Source organism: Crocuta crocuta, unplaced genomic scaffold (genome assembly GCF_008692635.1).
Source record: "Crocuta crocuta isolate KB4526 unplaced genomic scaffold, BGI_CrCroc_1.0 scaffold41, whole genome shotgun sequence".
Taxonomy (NCBI): Eukaryota; Metazoa; Chordata; class Mammalia; order Carnivora; family Hyaenidae; genus Crocuta; species Crocuta crocuta.
Genome location: NW_027529428.1, coordinates 18,043,675 through 18,063,752, shown reverse-complemented (window position 1 = coordinate 18,063,752; position 20,078 = coordinate 18,043,675). Strand labels below are relative to the sequence as shown.

The 20,078-nt window shown below is 49.6% G+C and overlaps 1 protein-coding gene across 2 annotated transcripts in view; it reads right to left on the bottom strand.

Moving 5' to 3' along the window:
• The window catches only part of SPTLC1 (serine palmitoyltransferase long chain base subunit 1), a 52,388-nt gene extending 35,488 nt beyond the window's left edge, over window positions 1-16,900 (bottom strand). For both annotated transcript variants that reach the window (XR_013334038.1, XM_077759485.1), the window contains exons 1-6: window positions 16,817-16,900; window positions 14,193-14,300; window positions 12,431-12,525; window positions 9,367-9,460; window positions 8,762-8,834; window positions 726-858 (exon numbers count right to left, since the gene is read on the bottom strand). Coding sequence is in view for 1 of the 2 variants with exons in the window: in XM_077759485.1 (XP_077615611.1) it covers window positions 726-858; window positions 8,762-8,834; window positions 9,367-9,460; window positions 12,431-12,525; window positions 14,193-14,300; window positions 16,817-16,873 (560 nt within the window). In the remaining variant the exon portion in view is untranslated. The remainder of the gene's footprint in view (window positions 1-725; window positions 859-8,761; window positions 8,835-9,366; window positions 9,461-12,430; window positions 12,526-14,192; window positions 14,301-16,816) is intronic.
• Between the last annotated feature and the right edge of the window lie 3,178 nt (window positions 16,901-20,078).

The window sequence follows — 20,078 nt, the reverse complement described above, 5'->3', positions numbered from 1 at the left end:
GATGGCTGCACGTGAACGCAGCCCGGGTTTGCTGGCCACACAAATGAGGAGGCCGGTACAGTATCTGTGATCTGACGGCAGAATCACACAAGTTCAGCTGTAACTTTTTGGGGCGTAAAACTGAAGCGAGGACTTCCGAGAGGGGTGCCTGCATAAGGTGAGGCTGGGAGGCACCGTACTTGTCTGCGGCTAGGCTTTCCTGAAAACCTAGGGACACTGTTTGACTCAGCAGCTCTCGAGCTGTGAGGACTCTGAGTGGCGGAGGGGAAGTGTTCTAGGCACAGGACTGGCGTGTGCAAAGGAAGGACACTAGCTAAGAGGCTGACAAGGCTACAGCGTGAGCACCTGAGGAAAAGCGTACAGAGACCGGAAAAGGTCACCTAGAATGCAGTAGTTTGAGAACCACGTGGGCGGTGACCATGGACTGTCAAGGACACTGCCCTGTCACCAAACCACAGGGAGAAGGGAGGTTGCTGGCCTCACCCACGCAAGTCTGGCCTTCTGGACATCAGGAAATAAAACCAATCAGTAATAAAAAACGCTTTAGGCACCCTGCTAGTGACGGTCTGGTCAGTGCGTACAATTACTTTGCTGAAGTTACTATGTATTTCTTCACCTGATAAAAGTCAGGATTATCTAAGGCAGGCGACCGCCAGCACAGGACTTCTCCCGGAGGGGCCATCATTTCCGAGGGAAGTCTGAGCAGGGATAGTACGAATACTCACACGAACACAATGTCCCCTCTCTTGGAGTAGGCGGGGATGGCGCTGGCGATGGTGGCGAACCCGTACGAGTAGATAATGGCTTCTTCCGTCTGCATGAACTTTGCCAGGCGGTCCTCGAGGTCCAAGTGCACATCTACAGTAAGACGCCAAACCGTTAGGACATCCCCTAATGCTTTTAAGTAGAGAACAGAGAGTAAGGCCAGCAGCGTCGTTAACACTGTCACGTTGCGGACAGAATCAAACTGTTTCTGCGTTATAAATTATAGATCTGTTTAGGTAAGTCTGGGCCGAAACCATTTCTGAAGTCTGCGAATGGGATCAGCTACTCATCTGTCCCTTGAAGCACTGGGGGTGGGGAGGGGCTGCAACTACGCCGGGTTCTGCTTCTATGTCAGGGCAGCGCGGCATTCAAGGCCCGTGACTTCACCTGCTTTAACGTCCCTCAGCCAACCGCACCAAGGCTTCACCAACGTGCAATGCATGAATTTTTAAAGCCTTTTTCACGTTTTGGCTGAAGGTCCACGGCAGACATTAGGACAGGTGTCGGCCAGCCTCAGAAGGAGGTGAAAGCAGCCCACGTGCGCACATCACAGCAGCGCCCCCCGCCTACAAGCTGTGGCGGGACCGCGCTGTGCACCTGCTGTCACCCCGCAGCACTGACGCTCCTGTTTGAATTTCTATTTAAGTGGACTGGGGACCACAAACATATGGCACAAAAAGAAATACGGGATTTTCTAGAAGCCGCTGAAGAAGCCTGCCGGTTAACGGTGGGAACGGACTGCGCTCGCGACACAGGTACCTCTCCCCTGCCCCGCTTCTTACAGCCTCACCTCCCCTGGCTCCGCCATGAGGCTTCAGGCCCCAGCACAGAGGGCCCAGCGAGGTCTAGAAGCGGCAGTGTGCTGACCAGCTTTGAACCTGAAAACCTCAGAGGGGCCTAAAATGAGTCATCCCCGGGAGAGAAGAGGACTTTTTAAACCTCCTTTAGCTCTTTTAACTACCGCAGGACGTGGGCCTGGAGAAGGACCCGGCATGGCCGCGTGCCCTGCATGGGCCCTCGGGGGCGCTACGGGAAGCGTGTGGCCAGGCCCGCCAGCCTTGGAGCGCCGGGGCCACGAGGCAGATTGGAGGCAGTAAAGGCAGACTCAGAGGCCACGAAGGGGAGCCGTGGCACACTGACTCAGGGGGCCTGGCAGTCCGGGCAGGGGCGGGGGTCCAGAAGGGCCCCGGGAAGGGTGGTGCGGAGGGCCCGACGGAGCTATCGGACCCGCGCGAGGCCGCCATGTGGGGGCTCCACTCCAGGGCCCTGCCCTCCACCGAGCATGGTCTCCCAGAGATCAGGGAGAAGGGAGAGAGAGACATGAGGCCTGAGTGACCAAGATCCGAGACAGAGAGGATTCACCCTAGCTGGTTCGGGCCTGAGTGGGCTAAATACTCCCGCTGTAGGGACAAGACACATGTCAATTGTCGGGGTAAGGTTTCTAGCACCTTCCAGACAGGAGCAAGTGAGCTACGTGAATGCAGCTGTAAGAAATAAAGAACCAACTTCTTAACACATCTGAATCAAGCATCTCAAATCTGTAAACCCACTCACTGGTTGATCAGGGACAAGCTAATCTTATCATGATGGCTTTTAATTAGTCGAAGAAAATTAAGCATTACAGAAGTTTCAACTTCACAAGGGACTGTATTTTTAAAAGATGGGGGGGTAATAATTTTCTCATTCCTTTATCAGACAAACATGCCGTGACTACCAGAGAAAGACAGATGGTTGGACAAGCGCAGGATTCTGGCACGTGGCAAGGCGACAGGGCCAGGAGGGGCAGGGCGCGGCCGGCACGGAGGAGCGCCGAGCCGGAGGGACGTCCGCGCCCTCAGTCCCCTCGGCGCTCACCAGTACGACACGACTGGAGACGAGGTCACAGGGCGGAACAGAGGGTACGTGGGAACGAGCGACTGAGTGAGGGGTGGTGGGACACAGGCGCCCTCCACTAAACCCTGCGTGGCGGCAGGGGACAGAGTGGGGAATTTGGAATGGAGCGATACCCAGAAAATAACACAAACTGAAGCCCCTTCTACGCATGTGCTTCTCAGACGACGTTACAGAATTCTGAAATGAACACTCCAATCAAGTGATGACAAAACAGTAAACACGCGTCTTCCTACTTGCAGGTAAGATATGCCCGACACGGCCTGCCTATCACAGGACAAGAAGCGCAGTCTGGTTTCTGTTACCAAATGGTTAGCGTCATTCAACAGAACGACCTTCCACGACGTGAATGTACAGTGTGTGGGGGGTTCTACAGTAACAAAGTTGAGAGCAGCTCCCATCTGACCGGAATGGTATTAAGAGTGCTGAGCTCCTCACGCACCAGGCCTGCGACACCAACACCACAGTCGGGGACGTGGCCATGACCCCGCCCGCTGCCCACTACGAGACGCTGCCAAGAGACGCTGCCAACGAGAGCCATCAGGCAAATTCAGAGCGAGGGGCAAGGGGCAGAACGCCAGGCACCAGGCAGTTCCCCGCGGAGGACGGAGTGCCTCCCTCACCCCTGCAGCTGCGGCTCCCTCCCTACAGGCAAGCCCCGCCACCCCCACTCTGATCAGAGGGCAGGCCGCCGCAGGAGGCCTCTCGATCGGGACTTCTCCCCCACATGGTCCTGGTTCAGCACGTGGACAAGCCCGGCCACGGCGACCTGCTCTCACCCACGACCGCCAAGTCAAGGGGAAAAAACATGCTACGGACACAAACATTTTCGCTAACTGCAAAAAGGATCTTAAATCATTCTGTAGACTCTGCCCTGAAGGACTCATTTTTTTCACTGATCAGAGATGAGAAAGTAAAACGCTCTTGGCTTAACTGCAGGGCTTTAGAGCTAGTTACCCAGCGGATGAGAACCGTACGTCAGAAACAGTCTCACTGCTGCGTACACTCCTAACCGCTGTCGTCGCTGCCATGAAGTGCTTACGAAGAATCTTCACAAGCAGTCGATGACTTGCTGATTCTTGTCTTTCCCAAAAGTTGAAAAAAGACCGGCCTTTTCCTCTGGGTTTTGCTGCCGGCAGCCTCGCAAGGCAGGTTCTCCGACAGCTGGGAATGGCCTGCTGCGTGGCTTCCCTGCTGCGCACCGGCGACTCCGTGCCACACAGGGGCGGAGGCAGCAAACAGGAAAAGGGCCGTGTTCTCCTGCTCCTGACGTCTGTCCTCTGTGCGGACGATCCAGTGGCGACTCGTGCCACAGGAGTGCTCGCGGCGCGAGGGAAGCGCTACACCCTCTGCGGCGCCGCAGGGAAGAAGCGCGGCGGGGAGGACCGCGGAGCGGGGTGCCCGGAGAGCCTGTGCGTCCCTCCCCGCGCCCGCTGCCGCCCCCGAACCAGAACCCATGAGACAGGACGCGGAGCCAGGCCGGGACACGGGGCACCCAGGGCCGGGCCCAGGGCAGGCCTGAAACTGCCGCGCGCCTCTCCGGCCCTTCCCTTCTCAAACAGCTCACCGTCGGACCTGCCTCCAAGCCCGGGCCTGCCATGACCATGAGGCAAAGCCCTCAACACTCAGGATGCTGCCTGGCATGGAAACACCGAGAACTGTCTGAGTGTTTGTACCATTAAACCAGTATGTGAAGAATAAAAAGAAAAGGTTTCCTCTGAAAAAGAAAAGGCAGTTATGCTATCCTACTTAAGTTGTCCAAATCCCGGATGTTTAAGAGCTACGAGTCACGGGCACTTTCCCGCGAGCCACTCACACAGGGTACCCTCTTTTATTCTGGTAAGATGTGCAACGCCGTCCTGGTTGTTTTCCAAGGGAAAGACTAAAAAACAGTCAACTTTAGGACAGTTTAAAAACATCTATGTTTTTTCTTAAGGCTTCTAAACTTCTGTGCTTCATACTGTTTTTTTTTTTTAAATCCCTTCAGACTTGGACAACATTTCTTAAAAGTGCAAATAATATCACTTATGCACTCATTACAACATAAGCATAGTGCTGAACGTTTTCCACCACGTTTTTACGTGCAGTGCCTTACATGAGTCTCAGTAAAGTGTCCCAAGCTGTGCAAACAAGGACAGTCCCCTCCTACACTGCAAAACCAGCCCCATGACCTGCTGGTAACAAGAAGTGGCAGATCTAGGAACTTTACGACCAAATGTTCTTCCTAATGAAACACGCAGTCAGGGCTCAGCTGACTGCTTTAACACCAAGAAAGAAGATATTCTGAAAAATAAAGGAACCATTTACTTGTTGACTACTGGCTCTAGAACACAAGTGTCCCTCACCGTGACACCCTGCCACGAACTAGGCTTGGATTTAGTTGAAGAGCAAGGAGCCAACCAGGCAGGGTACATGCGGAGTGGGTCCCGGGGAGCCAGGGTGGGCAGACCTCGGGCAAGTGGGGCGTGTGCGTACTCAGAGCACAGACAGAGGAGCTGGACGAGAGGAAGCAGCACGTGCAGGGGGGCCGCCAGCGCCGGGGGAGGGACGCGCTCCACAACCTGACAAACCCGCTGGCCCCGTTCTCACACACACACGCCAACGGTACAGGAGAAGGTGGGAAGACGTGTCACCCCTGGTCCTGGAGAACGACTAGAACTCGCTGAGGGCTATGTGCCGGAGGCGGGAGGACATCCGGCCTACACACTAGATGAATTTTAACACAGCCATTGTTTGATTTTTTTCTGTATTAATCATCTGTTACTATGAAGTAATAGAGAATATTTTAAAAAGGCAATTTACAAGGGATTTACACTCATTTTCAAAAGGTGAGGAAAGAGCTCAGTGAAGAAGTATTTTCATGTTTGAAAACAGATGTCTCAGTGTTATTTCCAGGGGAAGAAAAGATGAAATTAAAGATCACTTTCTGGGGGCCCAGGGAAAGAGGCCTCCGGCCACAGGGGCATACAAGCAACTTCAAAGGAGAGGAAAAGGGTCCTCAGTCTGCTCTGTGGCTCAGAGAAAAGAGCGAATACACCCTAAATATTCAGAATAATTTAATTGTGGGGTGTTATTTTAGAGATTTAAAATTTAGCCTTCCCTGAGCTTCTCTGATCTTATCCAACGCTAAAATTTCAAGGTAATTTAATATAACTAAAATAACTTAAGCAACTCGTTCCAGAATAAAGAAAAATATAACAAATGTCCTGTCAGGGGTGTCTGGGTGGCTCATTCAGGTAAGTGTCCAACTCTTTACTTCAGCTCAAGTCATGATCCCAGGGCCATGGGATCAAATCCCGCGTCAGGCCCCGTGCAGAGCATGGGATGCTGAATATCCTGTTTGGGATTCTCAATCTCTCTCTCTCCTTCTGTGCACCCCCTCCCCCCGCCCCTCTCTCCCACTTGTTCTCTCTTTCTAAAATAAAATTTAAAAAATAATTATACAAAAAATATCCTGTCAGAAAAGCAGAATATGAAAATGTGGACAGTATCCACATAAGAAGGAACAGCGGTGACAAGTTAAGCACGGACACCCGTGAAGGAGGAACACAATCAGCTTTCCAGAAGGACGATGCGCCTGGACAACACGATGCGTCACTCCGAGCTGTGGAGCTGGTATCCTGTTACAAAGCTGTCACACGGCAAGTCCACCTCCGGCCTCTACACTGAAGCCACCATCTGTCTGAACCTTCCACTAGCCACAATCCGGCAGACCCAGTGGCCGAGAAAGCACATGACATGAGAGGTGACACACAGCTGGGATCATTACTCTGCCCCTGGTGACCCCCTCAGATCCCTGAAGATCCAAATCCAATTTAAAGTTCAGGGGCGCCTGGGTGGCTCAGTTGGTTAAGCGTCCGACTTCAGCTCAGGTCATGATCTCACAGTTTGTGGGTTCAACCCCTGCGGCGGGCTCTGTGCTGACAGCTCAGAACCTAGAACCTGCTTTGGATTCTGTGTCTCCTTCTCTCTCTGAACCCCCCCCCCACTCATGTTCTGTCTCTCTCTGTCTCTCAACAATAAATGTAAAAAAAAATTTTTTTTTAAATAATGAAGTTCAAACAAAATCACTGCAACAGCAAGGCACAGAACACGTGTGGGGAATGCCGCCATTTTGGGGGGGAAATGTACGTACGGAAGGGGCGTGCATTTGCTGAAACAGCCTCTGGAAGAATTAACAAGCAGCTAACTGACAGCAGCTGTCTTTTCTGGAGGTGGGATAATGGTGGGGACGAGACTTTCACTCCCTATAAACCTTCTAAAGTTTATATCGTGGGCTGAACTGTTCAATCAAAAACATTAACTCACAAACCATCAATTAAAGACCTCACGTTTGGAAGCAGGTAACAACCTACTACGTGACCCAAACCTAAAACTGACTGGGCTATTCTACCAGCTCTGGAAAAACTGGTTTTGACAAGTTGAAACATTTTTTTTCATGACTTGATTTAGTATGAAATCTGCTATCTATCCTCTGAAATTAACTCCCAAGCAGGGGCCAAGGCTACACATGCAAATAAAATCCACAAGAGAAGCTTATAAGAAAACTATTTTTTTACCCCAGCAAGGAAATCATAGAAAATACTGTTGATCAGAAGACAGCAAACAACCCCATTAAAAAAAAATACAAAAAAAGAAGGCCTCTTCTAGTCTTTTAAGACTATGTCTCTAGGAAATAATCCCCTACCAATAAAAACCAAGCCAACAAACCACATTTGCACTGGACTGGGGCGAAGAGGGAGACTGATCTGCACTTTTCAAGTCTCTGCTCTTCCCGTGAAGACGGACAGTCAGGGTACTTGGTTTCTAGTTATAAGGCTGAAATTCATGAGCTGTGTGACTGTGAAGAAGTCAAGTAACCTCTCTGAGCTTTCTACACTGCTTCTAAACAGCTGCGATGCTGGAATACAGATTTTTCAGATCCTTTCCAGCCTACGATGACTGGACACCAACTTTGTTGTCTGTTTCCAACACAAATAATTTAACTTCTAAGCTAGCTAAGGAATGAAAGAAGGTGTTCCCTTAAATAAAACACCTTAGCTGTTGAAGGCCGAGAAAATGGAAATACAAACAGAAGAGAGAACAGACTTCCCGGCTGTGTTCCCCATACGCTGACGCTAAGCCGGCAAGTTATTTCCAGTAACATATTCATCTGAACAATTATTTAGCGAGGAGGCTGCCTGAGGGAGGTGTGTCCCAGCCTCTCCACGGTAAGGCCGCACCTAGGTTCTGTGCTCACCACCGGTGTGGGAGCGAGGGGCTGCTGTGCGCATTCCTCCCCCACACCCGCCACGTGGCTTCAGCCACACGGACGAGCTCCGTGTCCCTTGGCGCTAGAGGAAGGGGACGAGAAGAACCAGGTTCCTGCAGGACCATGAGCGGAGCCGCCGCAGGCACGCAGGCAGGCGCAGGCCGGGTCCCCGCAGCAGCCGCGGCCACGTGTGCCCGCCCTCCGGAGATGGTGCAGCCGAGGCACCTGCATCTTCTCTCCGTGAGCGAGGCTCAGTCCCAGACCAGGGCACTGCCGCCACGATTCCAAACCCAGACGCACTCACCCACCCAATGTCACAATGAGTCAAGAATACCTTTCCCAAGGAGTTCTGAAACCAAGTTGAGTCAATTCTTTTTTTTTTTTCTTTTTTATTTATTTCTAGGAGAGAGAGAGAGAGACAGCGTGAGCAGGGGAGGGCCAGAGAGAGAGGGAGTCACAGACTCTGAAACAGGCTCCAGGCTCTGAGCTGGCAGTCAGCACAGAGCCCGACGCGGGGCTCGAACCCACGAACCGCGAGATCATGACCTAAGTGAAAGTCGGACGCTTAACCGACTAAGCCACCCAGGCGCCCCCAAGTTGAGTCCATTCTTAAAAGCAGTAGTCTGGGCCCCTGGGGGGCTCAGTTGGTTAAGCCTCCAACTTCGGCTCAGGTCGTGGTCTCACAGTTGATGAGATCGAGGCCTGTGTCGGGCTCTGTGCTAACAGCTCAGAGCCTGCTTCAGATCCTGTCTCTCTCTGTCTCTGCCCCTCCCCTGCGCATGTGTGCTGTCTCTCTCTCTTGAAAACAAACATTAAAACCAATGCAGTAGTGTGGGAGGGAGGGCAGAAACGTACCGAACGTGCCGTAAAACCCTCTCGGCCCGCAGGTCCCCACGCCGTACTTCCTCAGAGACGCCAGAGCCGCTGCCTTTGTGCACATCAGAAAAATCAGGTTTTAATCATCTTTTTTAGGAGTTCAAAACTGACATTTCCTATGCTTTAACCCACACGGCAACTCCACCCCTTCCTTTCTCAGAACCGTCGCACTTTTAACAGGATGTAAAGAGCAGACACGTGTAAGGATTGAGGGACAGAACTTAAAACATGGAAAAGCTGTGTTCTAACCTATCAAACCTGGGTTAACGCAATGCCTTTATACTGTGGGCATTTCTGGGCACACGCCTGCCACAAAGAGCCTTCCTGGCCCGCGCTCCCCAAAGGAGTCGGGGCAGTTGCCTCCGACCACTGCTGGGCTGTCTCCCGCGGCGCCCTGCGTGTCCCTGCCACCGAGCCACATGAGGCACGCATGTCGCCCACCCTCTGTCACCAGGCCACAGCTCTGCTGAGCGAGAGTGCCGGCAGCCGGCAGCAGCCAGCGCCCTTCCTGACGCTCCGCGCTTGTCTACTTCAGGCCCAGTTTCCCAGGGAGACCTGCTGCCTCCAGCGCAGGTGCCACTCACCTTGACCCGAGGGTTGTCCAGTAGTCCAAGAAAGTTAAACGAGGCGAAGTTGACACATTTTTTCCCGTTCACCACAATGTTGTGGCTCGGAGGGCTGGGGAAGACAGGAGAGCGGTGTGTCTGAACAGACGTCCACGTTATAGGGCACGTGACACCACACCACTCTGGTGCCCCACGGGACACAGAAGTGTTGTCACTCTACCCGGTTTGTGTCCTAGTCTTCTAGTTCTTTATTTTTAAAATGTACAATTAAAACATGGCATTTTAAAATTCACCGTTAATTCTCTTTGTATTATGCTACCTTGTACTACTTAATTTAAAAAAGGTGAGCTACAATTCCAACACAGATTAGTGGTAAATCTTTGCTTTGATTTTAAAACTCATGAAGAAAGAACTAAATGAAGTACCTCGGAAGATAATCTGGAATAAGATGAATAGGAAGGAAATATAAAACATCAAGATCAAAAGCAAGAAGAGGCAGAACAAGATACGGCCTCGCGGTTGAGTAGTTTAAAACTACATGTCAACTAGATGAAGCCACTGAGGAAAGTACGCAGGGTTCTAAAGTCAGTGCTGGGTTACTATGCGAGGTGTGCGGGGGTAGGAATGGGGCGGCCAGCGTGGGGGAGCACCGATCAGAATTGGGCTGGGCTGGGAGACCGTTCCTGGGGTAACCACCAGGTCCCCACCTGGCAACACTCCTCGAGGTCATGCTTCAAGAACACGGGGCCAAACTGCGGGTCACAAGCCGGTGAAGCCGATGTAGGCACAGCCAGGCTCTTGGAGCTGAAGGAAGCCCTGAGCGGAGTGGGACAGAAACTCTATTGGTGTAATCAGACCCACTAACTGCTTGGAGCAGGGAAGTCACCCATCACCTCAACACATAAAGGAAAAATTGGGATAACGGTTAGTATTCTGAATTAAAGAAATGAATGAAAAAGCTCCCTTAGCAAACGGAGAAGAGAAAGGAAGACCCGTAACTTGGCGCAGGTTATCTCTGAGAAGTCACCAGGGCACCGAGGCCCGTTACCTCTCCTATCCAACACGGCCGGGGAGGGTCCTAGCCAGCGCCGCAACACAGGATCAGGGAGAAAAAGCTGCTCCTCGTGACAGAAGTGAATATGCCCTGCTACCTGGACATGTGCATCTGTTAAGATGCACAACATGGCTGTCTGGTTGGTTGTTAAGCAGGCGTTACCATGGGTGGAAACTGAGGAAGGGTACACGCGGGGTGTCCCCGGATTATTTCTTACAACCACATGTGAATCTATTATTTCAAAATAAAAATTAGAGAAAAAAAAAAAAAAACAAGCAGTCTTTATGAAGAAAGTTCTATAACTTTACTGAAGGACATAACAAGACCTAAGAATACAGGCGACACACCAGCCACGTGGTGATTAAGATTCAGTGTCAGCAAGACCTCGATGAATCCAAATCAGTACATCACTAGTCACAAACCCAAACTCAGTTTTTGGTCCAATCTGATCAGTTACACTGACGAACAGAGTTGTGAGTAGTCCAAGCAATTCTGAGGAACAAGGAGGTGCAGGACTCACTCTAGTCAAGGGCTATTCTTTTTTTAAGTTTTTAAAAAAAAAATATGTATTTTGAGAGAGAGAGAGCGAGCGAGAGAGCGAGCGAGCAAGTGTGCAAGTGAGCGCCCGCACAAAAGAGCACGGGAGGAGCAGACAGAGAGGAAGAAAGAGAATCACAAGCAGGCTCCACACTACCAGTGCAGAGCCTGATGTGGGGCTCGATCCCACTAACCATGAGATCATGACCTGAGCTGAGATCAAGAGTCAGACACTCAACCAACTGAGCCACCCAGATGCCCCAGGGCCTAGTGTTAAGCTGTGCCATTTATAGGAAGTTCTGGCATAAAGGAGAGACAAATATACCAAAAGAATAGAAATAAAGCCAGAATCAAACCCATTAGAAGAACACTTAGTACACAAAAGAAGGGAAATTTCTACGCAACAGGTACAAAACGGACAATTCCACTCAGGAATGCTGGGATAGCTGACCACCACACAGAAACAGGCGAATTCGACCTTCGGGGGTGGGGAGGAGGCTTCACCACAGCATTAATGACAAGTCTGAGTTCAGAGTGTGTAAAAATCTGGTATGACCAAAGGAACCCATAGACAGAAGAATACAAGACTCCCTTAGATCAGAACAGAAGTAGAAGGATACACACTCAGGAGATACCCTGCACCACAGTTTTACAGACCAAACACTGAGTAATTTCCTGGCGTCAGGCGTATGTGTTAAAAGTATAAACGTAACAAAGAAGAGACATCCACCAACTTCAAGTTACCGGTTATCCTGTGTGGGAGATAAGAGCAAGGGGTAGATGGGGAGGGGGCTCTTTAGCAGTATCTGAACCATTTTATTTCTTTTTTAAGGTAAATTTGAAGACAGCAAAATGTTAATGCCTATTAATTCTGGGTGGTGGGTACGTAGGTGTCAGATACTTTCCATAAACTTAAAACACTTCTTAGTTTAAGAAAGCAGACACAGCAAAGCAAAGAGAAGCACCAGGAGAAGTAGAGTCAAAGCCAGATGAGACCTTGGAGGACGCAGGGAGGGGGCAGCGCAAGGAACCTCAAGTGTCAGGATTCGCACTGGGAGCACCAGCGCTGTCGTCCACAGCGAAGGAGTCAGCAGAGGTGCGCGCTGGTGGGAAGGTACCCGCCACGGATCTAACACCTGCTCACGAAGGTAATCTGTCACGGATCTAAACTCAAAACCCACCGAAGCGGGAAAGAGCAGGAGTGTGTCTCACTATGTGAAGTATTATCATGAGCATATATTACTTCCAAAAAAGCATTTTTTTTAACAGAAGAAAGGACGAACTGTGACCCCCAAATCGGAGACAATAAACATTGGCACGCCGTCCTTTGGAGAGTTATAGATACACACTGGGGACTAAAACAGACAGCTTCCGATCTCCAGGAGTGTCTGAATGTTTTAGCTCTGTTAAAAAAGAAATGCCACATGAACCGTGTGTGCCTTGGCGAGAGTACCTACGGGCCTCCAAGGACTTAGCAGTGAACCGATTTACCCTGAGACGATGTTGTAGTTGAGGGCAGGGTGGTCGCTTGGGACAGGAGGAACGAGAGGCTCTGGCTGCCACTCCTCGATCAGTTCTTCCTTTTCCTACGAGAGGAAAAGAGTTAAAACACAACAGGGTTTGGTCACTGGACAGCAGCCGTTCTGTCCCGTGTGTCTGTTACAAATCAACAAATAAATTCCTCATCTGCTTCACCGACGACCGCGACCGTGACAGAGAGCGGCAGCCGGAGGCCCGGGTGCGTGAGGCGGCTGTCTGCCTGCGGCCCTGGAGACGGGCTGGAAGCAGCTCACGGTCCCCCCGTGGGCGGGACACTGCAGGCCCACAGAGCCCAGGCCCGGGCGCTGGGTCCACGACTCCAAAAGGGAAGCTTGAAAAACACCGCTGTCACAGTTGTGCTCTCCCAGGCTTCCAGGGTGAGGCGGCCGCGGTCCCTGGATCTTGCCGAACTGGGCTCTCAGAGGACTGCCTGCAGTAGTTAGTCCTTCTGTTAAACAATGTGTATGTGCATGGGTTGCGTGTTCATAGACAAGAACTCAAAACAGCAGGAAGGACCCACCTCTGACGAAGCTGAGCTAGAAACCAGCTGCACGGCAACCCAATGACTCCCGAGGAGCTCTGAAATGCCGAGGACCTCTGCCCTGAAGGCCCCGTCTTCCCGCAGGCTAACCCCACAGGTCATCAGGGCCACGTGCGGGGGGCGGGGGGGGGGGCATCTGCGGTCAAGGTTAGCATCTCTCCAAACACAGGCAAATATCCACTGGCCTAGTAAAGGTTCTGTGAAATCAGGTAATGTGATATCTCCTGCTCTGCTCTAGCCAGGTTTCCAGAGGTTTCCAGAGATGCTCTGAGGACCATCTGCTGCATGTCCCCTGGGGGACACGGCCTGAGTGCCCCCACAATTAGTATTAACGATCGGACGGCAGCAGCCAGGGAAGCGACGGCCACGCTGCTGCGCTTGCTGTGCTCTGCAGGCACGTGCTGCTGGGACGGCTCCGTCTCTGCACGGTGCTCAATGGTGCCGCACGAGCCTAAGCCGTAGAGCTTTCGATGGAAACCCTCACAGTCGCTAGTGTCTCTAAGCACTCCGGCCCAGCACCACACGGGTGGCGCAGGGACACAACCTGGGTGACGGAGACCACAGCACAGTCACACCGCTCTCCCCTCTTGCACTGGGGCGCAGGTCCTGAGTGCTCCTACCCCAGGGACGCGGGCGCGCTTCTGGTTCACAAGCGCCCTCGTCCCTCAGGCTAATGGAACTCCCCGTGGCCTCTAGGTGCTTCTGCTTCCGAAGGCTCGCCCAGGGTGGTCTTGAGGTGGGCCCCGTACCAGAGAAGGCATCAAAACTGAGCTTGGGGTGGGGAAGTGGGAGGATTCTTTTCAAGTCTGAATTTCCATTATGAAGAAGACAGGGAAAACTTTCATTCAGGTTTCGTAAACAGTGGTGGTTTTCCTGAGCAACTCATGTAATCCTGCACATTGACAATGGAAATCCAGAAGCTTCCTTTCTACCACCTATTCCTAAGACTGCTGCTGGCCTCTAGCCAACCACAGAGGTCTGGGACGTGGTATTCCTCTCGGTGTCGACTTTATCCCTGGCTTCCCCATGTTTTGCTTCCCTGACATCTCCTTTTATTTTTTTACATGACAGAAAATATTTTAACATATAAAGTTCAGCTACCACAAATATGATTTGTTTTGGAATGGTGTAGCCACTATAGTCATACACCAAATAATATAAGAAATTTCTTACCTTGACTGTGAGATCAGATCGTTCTTGCAGCTTGTAAGTTTTAGAGAACAGAAGTCTGATTATCCAGAGAATTAGAATTCCTTCCAAAATAAGATGGTAAGCTGGAGCCTAAGAGTGAGTCAAAACCAAAAAAGAAATGAACCCTTCCAAACTCTGCACATAAAATGTAATGCACCTGCTTCCCACGACCTTTAACCTATTACTTCCAAACTTATTTTCAAAACTCCTTTCATTTCTACTCATTCCTTTCCCCATTTCTTTTTTTAAAACCTTTTATTTAATTTTTCTGAGACCAAGAGAGAATGTGAGCAGGAGAGGGGCAGAGAGAGAGGAAGACACAGAATCTCAAGCAGTCTCCAGGCTCTAAGCTGTTAGGACAGAGCCCGACATGGGGCTCAAACCCACAAACTGTGAGATCATGACCTGAGCCGAAGTTGCATGCCTAACCCACTAAGCCACCCAGGTGCCCCATCCCGATTTCTAACAGTTGGCAATTTCTCCTTCACATGATAAATCTCTAACAGTGCAGCTTTAAAACCTCTGTAGGAAAGAAATTTAATTTTTAAAATAAAATCTTATGCAGAATATCAACAGGTGAAACAATATCAACGATCAGACCCTTCAGATAATGCACCTTTCTAGTAGTGGGAATAGGCACTAATGAACACTTCACAGCTTCCCCAGCCTGCTACCACCCTCGTCTACCCCCAATCAGTCAAAAGAGTTATGTGGAAATCAGTTTCCACAATTCTTAAGAGTTTTGCACATCTTACTCCATTTTCTCTATCTCTGGTACGCCTCTTTAAATCCTTCTAGGAATGTGACTGAAGAAGAAGAAGAAAAAAAGACTGTATAAATGACTAAAGGAACATCAGGCCTCTTTTCTACAGTAGTTCCCCAAAGTATGTGGTGTGTTCCATGTAACAGGCACATAGATGCCTTACTGGAATTATCCATGCCACGTCTTCAACTGTATATTCCCAAGATGTACAGTTGACTTTTATGTTTTGCACAACTGGACACACTAAGTGCATGTGGGAGACTCCAGGTAGCAACTAAATCCTGGTCAATTACAGAGTGATCTACTCCAGTAGGCTGTCATTGGAAAAATCATTTGTAAGAGGCATTTAGAAATGGAAATAGAAATTATTTTGAAACATCAGACAGAAAGAAAGTAAAGCTGATTTACCATAGTTAAAAAAAATTCAGAACGTGGAGACAGGAAAACTGCAAATTCAGAGGTAAACTTCTAAGTCAACATACAAATATCTTTCTGACTACGTACAAAGGTTACATACACTATTACTTCTTTCTTTGGTTTTCTCAATAATTATATTCTAATAGGCAAACGTCTGCCTAAGTCGCTAAGCATCCCACTCCACAAAGAAATCATCCTAAGAAAAACTGAGATACCAACTGTCTAGCGCATTAATCAAAATTATAAATGCTGCTTCTTTTCCTGGAAATGTTACACCCAGGAGGACACCTGACCAGTTACACAGTCTTCAAAAAGGAAGTAACAACACATAACAGAAATTTATTCATTTTTAACAAAAATTCAATTTCAGTGGTTCTTCCCTTAGTTACTACAATTATTTTAGTCAATAATAATTGACTGTTCTGTCAATGGTTTTTCAGGAAGCCCTGGTCAGTTCTGCAGTGGAAGACACCATGGGCTCTCCTGGCAGTAAGCAGCTATGTTAAGTTTTTAACAACTTATCAAAGAAAATTGAGATTTGCTTTAAACAAATAAGAGCTCTAGGAGCACAGGAATTGTTGCATGTTTGTTCACTGCACTATCCCTAACGTCTAGATTGTGCTGTCCCAATACCTTGGCCTCTAGTCGCCACGTAACTATGTAAATATACATCTAAGTTAAATGAAATACTTAGCTTCTCACTTGCACTAGACACACTGCAAATGCCTAGTTGCTGCACTTAGTGGCTACTACACTGAAGGGCTCAGATACACAACATGCAGAAAGTTCTATCCGGAGGGGCATCGAAGCTCAGTAAATACATGTCAAGTGAATGAACTTTCTCTGAGGCTCAAGTGTTGCTAGCATATCACCTAACACACGTGAAATAATTAGCCTTTCAAAACACTCTTAACTATTCCGCCTTTAACGATCTCTAAAAATTGTTATCTTTGCAAGACAGAAAATGAAACGCATGTGGAAGAACGACAACCTATTTCATAGTCCTAATTCCTAAACCCTTCGGCTTTCCTAAAGTCTCGCCCCGGCGAAAACAAACTCCCATCTACTGCACTTCTTTCCCCTATGACCTGCTCCACGGTCCCAAGGACTTGAACCCCCTAGGGCCTTCCAGACGGAGACCTTCCACTCCATTCTCACCACCCTGTTTTACCCTCAGCCCCAGCTCGGGTGTCTGAGGACAGCCTCGCTCCTGCGCCCCCGCACCCGTTCCTTCCCCGCGCGCGGACGGAGACCCTCGGTTCCCGCTCCCGCGCGTGCCTCCCGCGCGCGCCCCTCCAGCGACGGAACGTGAAGGTCCGGGCGCGGCCCGGCCAGCCCCGCGCAGGACCCAGACCACGAACCCACAGGAGCCGTCCATCTCTCCGGGGCCGAGCGTGGTCATGGCCGCTCGGGCCGCCAAGCTCACCTCGTAGAGCGCCTGGACCATCTCCACCAGCACCCACTGCTCCGCGGCGGTCGCCATGGTCAGCCGCTGGGCTTCCTTCCGGAAGGCGGGTCTCTGTACGTAAAACACAGCGCGGCGCAGCCTAGTGACGTTTCGGGCCTGGGGGCGGGGCTGGCGAGCGCCGGGCACCGCCTCCTGGCGCTTGCGCACTGGAGGAAAGAGGGCGGTGCGGGCCTCAGAGGCGGTGGGTGGAGATTTTGGGGTCTCGCCGGGTGGCCGAGGGTCCGGGGACAGCGGGAGGGTTTTTGTGACAGGCGTTCCCCTGCTGCCTTGAGGTGGCAGACCCCGTGCCGGGCTCTCGGGAGGGACGGAGCGATTACTAATAAATGGCCCTGCCCTGGGCTGGCAGTGTTATGTAATCGAAGAAGCCCTCTTACAAAGGACACAAGTAACCCAGGAATGTATTATCACATATTTTACAGGAATATAAATGAAAACGGCCACCTCTAATTTTTTTAAATATTTTATTTCTGAGAGAGAGAGAGAGACAGCGTGAGCAGGGGAGGGTCAGAGAGAGGGAGACACAGAATCTGAAGCAGCTCCAGGCTCTGAGCTGTCAGCACAGAGCCCGACGTGGGGCTCGAACCCACTATCTATGAGATCATGACCTGAGCCGAAGTCGGACGCTCAGCCAACTGAGCCACCCAGGTGCCCCCCCAAAAACGGCCACTTCTAATACAGCTCCTACCATGTGTACTGCATAGGCGAAACGCTTGGCGCCTATTAAGCCATTCGTTAGTTTGGTGTGAAATCCAGAACCTTCGTAGACACCTGCAAACATGGTGTGCACACACTTACTTGGATTGGATTTCTTAAATCTAACTGGGACCCTAGGAACAATATTGACCTACAGCGTGCTTTGTTTCTGTTTTTTTTTCTTGCGGTGTTTTTTCCCCATCTGTCTATACATCTTGTATTTTTAATCTTAATGAGGGGGGCACCTGGTGGGCTCAGTCGGTTAAGCGTCTGACTTCAGCTCAGGTCATGATCTCACAGTTTGTGGGTTTGAGCCCCACATCGGGCTCTGTGCTGACAGCTCAGAGCCTGGAGCCTTCTTCAGATTCTGTGTCTCCCTCTCTCTCTGACCCTCCCCTGCTCACGCTGTCTCTCTCTCTCTCTCGGAAATAAATAAAAATTAAAAAAAAAATCTTAATGAGGAAGACTAGTTATTGGAATAATGTGTTAAACATACATATTTCTTGTTCCATTTTATTTAAATATTTTCCTGTTGGTGAACACTTAGGCCGTTTTCCACTTTTTCCTCTGTTACCAACAATGCTGCAGTATTTCTGTGTGTGTGTGTGTGTGTGTGTGTGTGTGTGTGTGTGTGTGTGTGTGTTCCTGTGGGAATATTCCTGAAGTGCTTTCTCAAGGCAGAATTTTAATCAAAGTATGCAACAGTATTAGCTTTGGTAACTACTGCCAAGCTGTTCTTCAGGATGGCTCAACCAATTTAAAATGTTTGAAAGTGTAGTCACACTCAAGCTCATGATAGCGATAATCTTTTTAAAACTTGCAAATTTAATGGAAATAAAATGGTACCTCACTGAGTTTTATTTTTTATGTTTCTGATTATTCATGAGGTTTAACAACTTTTTATTGGCATTTGTAGCCCTTTTCTGTCACCAATTCATATTCTTTGCCCACTTTTTTATTGGTTATTTTTCATTTTCTTATGGATTTACAAGAGCTCTCGCTACATTCTGAATATCTTCAATCTTCCTGTTTCATATGTGACATCTGTCATTGGGTTAAGGGCCCACTTTGGCTCAGGTCATGATCTCATAGTTCGTGGGTTCAAGCCCCATGTCGAGCTCTGTGCTGACAGCTCAGAGGCTGGAGCCTGCTTCAGATTCTGTGTCTCCCTCTCTCTCTCTGCCCCTCCCCTGCTCACGCTCTCTCTCTCTCTCTCGCTCTCTCTCTCAAACATAAACTTAAAAAAATTAACAAACAAACAAAAAAACAGTGAAGCTACTCATTTTTCATCCTTTGTGATGTGGATAAGCCAAGAATCTCCTGAATCATCAAGCACTGGTTTTGTTTTTGCTTAACGGTGCCTTCCTCGACTTACCTCTTTCCTCTCCCATTTCATTCTAATCAGCAAGGAGGGACCAGTCTGCACCTGCAACACTTTGCTTAGAAATCTCAGCTAATGATTCAAGTTCATCACTTACAAGGTCTGCTTTCCACAGGACTACAGGACATGATTCAGCCAAGTTCTTTGCCAGCATACCACCTTTCCTTGTTTCCAACACCACGCTCATCATTTCCTTCCGCGCTTCCAGCAGACATGCCTGTAACATCTGTGTTACCACCATCCTGCTAATGATGAGCTACGCATTCTCTGAGATGACAGAAACCTTCTCTCTCATGCTCTTCATTTCCTTCTGAGCCCTCACCCGATTGCTTTTTTTTTCTTTAATATTTTTTATTTATTTCTAGGAGAGAGAGAGAGACAGCGTGAGCAGGGGACGGTCAGAGAGAGAGGGAGACACAGACTCTGAAATAGGCTCCAGGCTCTGTGCTGGCAGCCCCGACGCTGGGCTCGAACCCACAAACCGCGAGATAATGACCTAAGTGAAAGTCAGACGCTTAACTGACTAAGCCACCCAGGCGCCCCCCCGATTGCTTTTAAAGTCCATATTTTTACTAATAGTCTCTTCAGGGGAGTCTAGGCTGTATCTCATGCAGCTCAAAATTCTTCCAATTTGTACCATCACCTAATTCCAAAGCTACTTCCATACTTGGAGGTATTTGGTACAGCAGGACTCGGCTTCCCAGGACCAAAATCTGTATTAGTTTCCTGATGGCTGTAACAAATTATCATAAACTGGGTTGCTTAAAACGAGAAATGTATTCTCTTATAGTCTTGGTGGTCAGAAGTGCAAAGTCAAGGGTCCGTAGGGCTGCATTCCCTTGGGAGGCTCCCAGGAGAATCTTTCCTTGCTCCTTTTACTTCTGGTGGCTCCATATGTCCTGTGGCTGGTGGCTGCTTTACTCCAGTCTCTGCCTCTACCTTCATGTGACCTTCTCCTCTTTCTCCATGTGTCTCTTCTCCGGGCTTCATATAAGGACACTTGTCATTGGATTTAGAGCCCATCTGGATGGTCCACGATGATCTTACCTTGGGATCCTTAATTATACAACCACCACCTTCCCTTTCTGATTCGACCACCCAATCAATATTGCATAATATTATATAACTATTGTATAATATTGTATA